The sequence below is a fragment of the Prionailurus bengalensis genome, chromosome D3, assembly GCF_016509475.1.
Source record: "Prionailurus bengalensis isolate Pbe53 chromosome D3, Fcat_Pben_1.1_paternal_pri, whole genome shotgun sequence".
Classification (NCBI taxonomy): Eukaryota; Metazoa; Chordata; class Mammalia; order Carnivora; family Felidae; genus Prionailurus; species Prionailurus bengalensis.
The window spans coordinates 16,373,311-16,381,532 of NC_057356.1; the positions used below are offsets into that span (position 1 = coordinate 16,373,311).

Below are 8,222 nucleotides of genomic sequence, written 5' to 3' on the forward strand. Positions count from 1 at the left end.
CTGCCCAGGGTGAACCTGGTTCCAGGCTGGGAGCCAAAGGGTGGGTGGGATACTGAAGGTAGGAACAGGGCCTCGTGGTCCATGGGGCGTTTTCTAAATTTTCCGTGTAGATTGGCCAACTCTAATACAGTTTAGTGAATGGGGTCTGCCCAGTTTAGTTGTTGGCCCTCTATTAGCCTATTATCAGTAATGGCGTTCAAACTTTAAAATACGTTTACATCATGATCCAGTACAGACTTGTAAGGAGGATTTGTAGGGTGGATTTGTAACCTACCCTTTCAGAAATCATGTTTTATCTCTTTAGACACTACCTACTCATCATGAATTGGATCACCACCTAGTCTGAAAAACACTGCCAGTGGGGCACCTGGGTGGCTCAGTCAGTTGGGCGACCGACTTTGGCTCAGGTCATGATCTCATGGTTTGTGAGTTCGAGCCCTGCATCCAGCTCTGTGCTGACAGCTCAGAGCCTGGAGCCTGTTTCAGATTCTGTGTCTCTGTCTCTCTCTGACCCTCCCCCCTTCATGCTCTCTGTCTCAAAAATAAACCTTAAAAAAAATTTTTTTTTAAAAAAGAAAAAAGAAAGAAAAACACTGCCAGTATCTCAACGGACACTACACCTACCAAAAGTTATCTTAGAGGCACCCAGGCTAGTGGCCAGATGGGCATGGAAATCATTCTGGTATAATAAAAATACAGTTAGGGGTGCTTGGCTGGCCCTGTTGGTGGAGCTTTAAGACTCCTGATCTCAAGTTGTGACTCTTGAGACCCAAGCTGGGTGTAAAGATTACTTAATAAAATCTTGGAGGGGCACCTGAATGGCTCAGTCACTTGAGTGTCTGACTCGAGCTCAGGTCATGATCTCTCAGTTCAGGAGTTCGAGCCCCACGTGGGGCTCTCTGCTGACAGCTGAGCCTGGAGCTTGCTTTGAATTGTGTCTCCCTCTCTGCCCTTACCCCACTCGTGCTCTCTTCCTCAAAAATAAGCATTCTTAAAAAATAAAAAGTAAAATAAAACCTTGGGGCACTTGGGTGACTTAGTTAAGTGTCTGACTTCAGCTCAGGCCATGATCTCACAGTTCAGGACTTTGGGCCCCATGTCAGGACTTGGGATTCTCTGCCCCCTCTGTTCATGATCTCTCTCAAAATAAACTATTTAAAAAATAAAATTGGGAATGCAAGCTGGTGCAGCCACTCTGGAAAACAGTATGGAGGTTCCTCAAAAAACTAAAACTAGAACTACCCTACGACCCAGGAATTGCACTACTAGGTATTTATCCAATGGATACAGGTGTGCTGTTTTGAAGGGACACATGCACCCCAACGTTTACAGCAGCACTATCAACAATAGCTAAAGTATGGAAGGAGCCCAAGTGTCCATCAATGGATGAATGGATAAAGAAGATGTGGTGTGTGTGTGTATATATATATATATATATATATATACACACACACACACACACACACACACACACACACACACACACACACATATACACATACATATAGTGGAGTATTACTCAGCAATCAAAAGAATGAAATCTTGCCATTTGCAACTACATGGATGGAACTGGATGGTATTATGCTAAGTGAAATTAGAGAAAGACAAATATCATATGACTTCACTCATAGGAAGACTTTAAGAGCCAAAACAGATGAACATAAGGGAAACAAAAATAATATAAAAACAGGGAGGGGGACAAAATATGAGACTCATAAATATGGAAACCAAACAGAGGGTTACTGGAGGGGGTGTGGGGGGGGGATGGGCTAAATGGGTAAGGGGCATCAAGGAATCTACTCCTGAAATCATTGTTGCACTATATGCTAACTAATTTGGATGTAAATTTAAAAAACCAAAATGTCACCACCCTCAAATAAAGCTCTACTATTTACCATAGCTCTAGTTTCTAGTATACAGCACTGTGAACCTCAAAATGCACAAAATGGAAGAGTCCAGAGACAAATTTTAAGAGAAGTAAGCCTTTATTTCCTTGTTTCACAAATAAAGCTGGCTGAATTGGTTGCTTTTGGTGATTAGTCAAAGAGACCAAATCCCATATCCTCATCTGATTCCTCCGACTCTTCCTTTGCTTCAACCTTGGCTGGGGCTGCAGCAGCAGCAGGTGCAGCAGTGGTGGCAGCGGCCACGGGGGCAGCAGCCACAAATGCAGATGGATCAGCCAAGAAGGCCTTGACCTGAAGCAAGGGGAAAAGTTCATGATCAAAATGGTCATCCACAATCCCTACTACCCACAACCCCTCAGTTCTAGTTAAATGGCCAGTAACTTCTAAGCCATGGAAACCTTCCCTGGAAGTGATCAAGCAAGACAGCTTGGCTATGGCCAGGTGAGTTTAGGCCCAGCCCTTAGCCCTCAACTAACTAGCCCTTCTTTGGGTCTCTAAAGTCAAGGATACACCTCCGCTGCCCCCCAACTTCTTAAGTATACTCTTAAAAAAAATGTATCTGCTTTGGGGGTGCCTGGGTGCTCATTCAGTTAAGCATCTGACCTCGGCTTAGGTCATGTTTTGTGAATTCGAGCCCCACACTGAGTGAACTCAAGCCCTGCTTCAGGTGAGCCCCATTTCTCCCTCTCTGCCCCTCGTGAGATTCTCTCCCTCTCTCTCTGCCCTTTGCTCACGTACGCCCTCTCTCTCTCAAAAAAAAAAAAAAAAGTATCTGCTTTCTAAAATACAATTAAAGCACAACTCAGCAGACTGTCGTCCATTTATCCTCCATTAGGCCCCCTGTGGTCCTAGTGGGTTTTTACCTTTTCAGCAAGTGGGAAGGTATAATCAGTCTCCACAGACAAAGCCAGGACCCGCTTATATCCATTGATGATAGAATGGGGCACTGATGCAACAGTCGGGTAACCTATCTGCAGACATACACTGGCAACATTGCGAACACCCTATGGAGGGAGAGAAAAATTACATTTCAAGGGAGGTATCTTGTAGACAAGACCATGAGGTCCAAGCAAAGTTCAACAGCAGACAAAACTTGCTAAGTCAGCATCTTTGCTTCACACAGACACTTCACCTCGTACTAAATGCTTCTGGCAGGGCAATTCAGATCCAGTCATTTACAAATGCTTTTACCCCTATTCCCAACATGAGTATTTCCTATACCATAATGAAGGCATTTACTTAAAAAGTCACCATTTTGTGAAAATCTGAACAGTTAAGATAAGCATTCAACTGTTACAAAAAAATGTTGAGCCAATTCCACCTTAATTTCATCCATTAGTGAGATCTCCAAGCAAACAGCTAATGGTATATGTAATTCCAATTTTTCATTTGTCCAAAAAAAAAAAAAAAAAAGAGGAATTCCATCTTCCTTTCATCTTATTCATCAATTAAAAAAATATTTTAATGGCAAAAACTAAGAAAGATGTTTCCACAAAAAGTCAAGTCCTTCCCAAACAGGATTCTAGCAACACGTGTATTACACTGTCCTCACTTTTCTCATTTCTCCTTTGACTTGTGACTCTATGCAAAATCTCATGACTTATTGCAGACCCTAGAATTATGGTCCTCACTCTGCGACCAGTGCTGTCAGATGGCTTTATACTCATTAATTCACCGAATCCTTCAATAATCTTGTATTATTATTGCTGGTCTACAGACGAGGAAACTGAAGTAAACAAAGTATCTGTCTCTGGTTACACAGCCAGTTGCAGCTACATAGCCAGTATGACAAGTAGCTGCAGACTGCAGCTGAAGCTCTCAACCATTAATGTACCAAGGGCCTGACATGGACAGCATGTACCTCCAGGAAGCGAGAATGCAGGGTCTCCTCTGTGATGTCAAGCACTTCAGGGTTGTAGATGCTGCCATTGTCAAACACCTGCTGGATGATCAGCCCAAAGGAGAAGGGGGAGATGTTCAGCATGTTCAACAGTGTGGCTTCGCTGGCTCCCACTTTGTCTCCAGTCTTAATCAGCTGCACATCACTCTGAAGAACAAGGTAGGATTAGCAGTTAACACCTAGACAACCAGCAGGTCCACAGCAACCAAGCCCCCACTTACTTGCACTAGTAAGCCAAGCCCACTCACCAGGATTTCAATGGTGCCCCTGGAGATCTTAGTGGTGATGCCTAAAGCCTGGAAGAAGGAAGTCTTCTCGGGCCCCAGACCAGTGTTCTGGGCTGGCACAGTGACTTCACATGGGGCTATGGCACCAGCACGAGCAGCAGCTGGCACCTGAACAAAAACAGTAATGAGAAGTCTTCTCTCCACAAATACAAGTTGAGTACGGTCAATTTTGCTTTCAAGGAGCCAAAGTTAACGACAAGATCTCTTTAGCCAACCCAATTCTCCCCTTACCTTATTAGCCAGCAGCATGTCCCTGATCTCAGTGAGGTCCTCCTTGGTGAACACAAAGCCCACATTCCCCCGGATATGAGGCAACAGTCTGCAAAGAGAAGTTTACAGAAAACCGTCACCTTTCAGCACCATCCTTCTCCAGGGAAAAGGAGAAGGGCACCGAGAAGGGAAGACAAAGATGCCCAAATGAATTAACTGACTTCTCCAGAGCTGGGTTGTTCTCCAGATGCCCTCGGATGGCCTTGCGCATCATGGTGTTCTTGCCCATCAGCACGACAGCCTTCCCGCGGAGGGACATGCGGATCTGCTGCATCTGCTTGGAACCTACGTTGTCTGCTCCCACAATGAAGCATTTTGGATAATCGTCCAAAAGTTGCTATAAAAACAAGCCAGAAACGAACGATGTTTAGCAGGAGGAAAAGAGGAAAAATAGCAAGAGAAACCAAATCCCACAATCACTGACTTCCATCTCCCTTCTTTCCTTCTATGCTTTCGAAACGATTCAGAAACTGGGACAATTTCTTCCACCAGGAGCCACCTGAGTTGTAAAACTGACAGATTTGTCAATCTGTACCCTGAATATGTACAGTGAAGATTAGGTCTCTACATTCAATCCCCAAATTTTATTGTAGCATTCATTTTTAATTTTTCCCCAGTTATGAGGCATGTTTCTATCCATTAAATGGCTGCATCAACAGAAAAAAACATTCCCGGGGCGCCTGGGTGGCTCGGTCGGTTGGGCGTCCGACTTCGGCTCAGGTCATGATCTCTCAGTCTGTGAGTTCGAGCCCCGCGTCGGGCTCTGTGCTGACCGCTCAGAGCCTGGAGCCTGTTTCAGATTCTGTGTCTCCCTCTCTCTGACCCTCCCCCGTTCATGGTCTGTCTCTCTCTGTCTCAAAAATAAATAAAGGTTAAAAAAAAAAACTAAAAAAAAAAAAAAAAAACATTCCAAATAAGACTAGGCTTGCAGCATTTTAAACAAAACAAATACAACAAAACGTCACTTGCATAATCTAGGTTGTAGATGTGTGATTCCTAGACAATTCTTTTAAGTTCTCTGTATGTCTGAAAACTTCCAAGATTAACAGGGGAGACTAGATTAAGCTCCACAAGGCAGCCTAATGCACAACAGCATGGTCTGGGTTTCTGGAAGACCCACCTCAAGAGCACCCAATAGAATACACCTGCAAGATGTTTGGTGTCTTGACTGACAAGACCTAAATATGCAACAAGTTGCCACTTTGTAATGAGTTATTCATTGCCTCATTCGTTACAAAATGGAGGCAGAAGCGCAAAACCACGATAAGTGCTATTTGTAAGCCAGACAGACCAGAATATGAATGCTGTCATCTTAGGAGCCAATTAACCTGCCTGAACCCGTTTATCTGAAAAAAAAAAGGGGGGGGGGGAGTAGGGGTTGGGGAGGGCGGGTAGATCTCCACAAACTGTGGAAATTAAATGAGACTTTCCTAAAATGGTCTTTTAGTAGCTGGCACCAAGGAAGTGCTCAGCACATGACAGCTGATCGTCCCTATTAGGGCCCAAGGCCCAAGCAGCATAATGCGCGATCGCGACCCACCCCGCACTTACGATGATCTTAAGGAAGTAGTTGGACTTCCAGGTCGCCCTGTCTTCCCTGGGCATCACAGCGGTGCGTCAGGGATTGCCACGCAGGGTTTAAAGACGATGTCACTGAGGAAAGAGAGGAGCTCAGGCAACCCTCCGCCCCGACACCCATCCCCATGGCCTTGCCGGACTCCAAACACAAGGCCTACGAAGGGCAGGCCACGCGTGAGCGCCCGCCAGCCCGAGCTGGGGCTGCCGCCGCCATCACCGTCGCCACCCCTCGGGGAGCGCAAGCCACCTCCAAGGCCCCAGCCCAGACAGGCCCGGACCCTGTCCCCCACCGGGATCCCACAAACACCCCCTAACCTTCCTTCCCGCCGCCGGTGCCCGACACTACCCCAGAACCCATACGAACCTCTCACGAGGACGCCTGGAAAGAGGAGGGGCGTGCGCCGGCGCACACTTTTTATATGTGAATGAAGCGGCCAATCAGAAGACGCGGACAACGTCTCCGGCTATTGGCTGGTGCCGCCGCCCGTCTGGTGACGCACAACTAGTGTAGATCGGCATTGGATGATATTGCTGTCACTCCAGCCAAAGGAAAGCCTTCTTTAAATAAAGTGGTTAAGAAAGGCACTGCCGGGTGTCCGGAGGCGCTCTGTCAAAGCGGCTGCCCTCTGCTGGGCTGGAGCTGCTTGTGTGTGGGAACTAGAGCTTGCAAATTGAGCGTTCAAGTTTTTTCCTGCCACCTAGCCAAATCGCAAACTAAACAGTAAGATGTGGAGCTGAGAAATAATTGCATATGCTTTAGAAACAGCATAGTCTCTTGTCTACAGTTTTTTCTTCCCCCTACCAAAACAGAGGAATCTTTTAAAACTTAAGTTAGATCATTTCTCATCTGCTCAAAACTCCTCAAAGCCTTCCCATTTCCCTCAGAGTAAAAGCCTAAAACTTAAAACTCCCTACAAGGTCCTGCATGATCTGCTCTGGACCTACCCTCCTATAATTTATTTTCCTACTGACTCATTCGCTTCCACCAGACAATGCTCTTCCCTGTTTTTCCAGAGCATGCTCCCACTTTATGGTCTTGCAGTAGTAGCTAGTCCCTCTTCTTAGAAGGCTCCTTGCTGGTATCCACAGAAGTAACAACTCCAAGTCTTGGCTCAGATATCATGCACTCAAGGAGGCCTACGCTGATCACCCTATTTAAAATTACCCCCAAAATCCACTACCACCACCCCCACTCCTTCCTTACTCTGGTCTATTTTTTTTTTTTTTTTTTTTGGTAGCACTTACACCTTTTGTTTGCTTTTTGTTTTGTTTTTTAGCACTTAGACTTTATAACACAGTATGTAACTTACTACGTTGTTAGTTGTCTGTCTCTCCCCACAAGAATGCAGGCCCCACAAAGCAGAGACGTTTATCTTATGTCTGGCACATAGCAAGCATATAATAAATATTTGTTGAATGAATGAATGCAAATTTTGCAGTCAGAAGACCTGGACCCATACCCTTCGTCACTTACCCTTACCCTTACCCTTCTTACCCTCACCACTTGCTAACTATGTCATCTTAGGAAGTGATTTCACCTTACTGACCCTGTTTCCCTTTCCTTAGCTGTAAAATGGGGATAATCAAGTATCTACATTCTAGAAAGAGTTGCTATGAGGATTAAATGAGATATGTAACACATATCTTAACAACAATCCCTGGAATGTAGGAGGAAGTCACTAAATACTAGTTTATTTTATTATACATTCATTCAACACTTATTTGAATGTTTATTTATTTATTTTGAGAAAGAGAGAGAGGGCGCGCACGCAGGGGAGGGACAGAGGGTGAGAAAGAGAATCTTAACCAGGCTCCAGCCTCAGCACACAGCCCCATGCTGGGCTCCATCCCATGACCCTGGGATCATGACCTGAGCCAATATCAGGAGCTGGACACTCAGCCGACTTAGCCACCCTGATGCCCTCAACACTTATTTGAACACTTGCGCTATATCCATAGGTTTTTTGTTTGTTTGTTTGTTTTTGTTTTTTGTAATGATTGAGCTTAGATCCTAGGGCAGAAGCACGTTTCTATCTTCACCCTTTTCACATGGCCAAGTTACAAATTTCTGTATTTTTGTTTCAAAGTTTCCTAGTGCCTCTGATAACCAGCTGTTTAGAGGACTGTTGGAGTCAATTACTGCCAAGCTCCCTTTCTAATGACAATGTATTACTGCATGCTCAGCATTGGGCTAAGTACTTTGTGCACATTACTGCTGTGAATCTTTGCAACAATTCCCTGAGGAGGTACAGTATTAGTAATTCCATTTATTGGTGAGAA

At 45.1% G+C, this 8,222-nt stretch overlaps 1 protein-coding gene across 2 annotated transcripts; it reads right to left on the reverse strand.

Annotated features, from left to right (window-relative positions):
- Positions 1 to 1,966: 1,966 nt before the first annotated feature.
- RPLP0 (ribosomal protein lateral stalk subunit P0) lies at positions 1,967 to 6,410 on the reverse strand. 2 transcript variants are annotated; one of them, XM_043557754.1, is made up of 8 exons: positions 6,307 to 6,410; positions 5,916 to 6,017; positions 4,526 to 4,701; positions 4,326 to 4,413; positions 4,056 to 4,202; positions 3,769 to 3,954; positions 2,771 to 2,911; positions 1,967 to 2,198 (listed from the first exon to the last, which is right to left on the reverse strand). In XM_043557754.1, the coding sequence occupies exons 2-8, from the start codon at positions 5,967 to 5,969 to the stop codon at positions 2,037 to 2,039; spliced, it is 954 nt and encodes a 317-aa protein (XP_043413689.1). In that variant the 5' UTR covers positions 5,970 to 6,017; positions 6,307 to 6,410; the 3' UTR covers positions 1,967 to 2,036. The 2 variants fall into 2 exon arrangements, with proteins under 2 accessions (XP_043413689.1, XP_043413691.1); XM_043557756.1 differs by lacking the exon at positions 6,307 to 6,410 and having other exon boundaries at positions 4,526 to 5,031; positions 5,271 to 6,017.
- Positions 6,411 to 8,222: the final 1,812 nt, after the last annotated feature.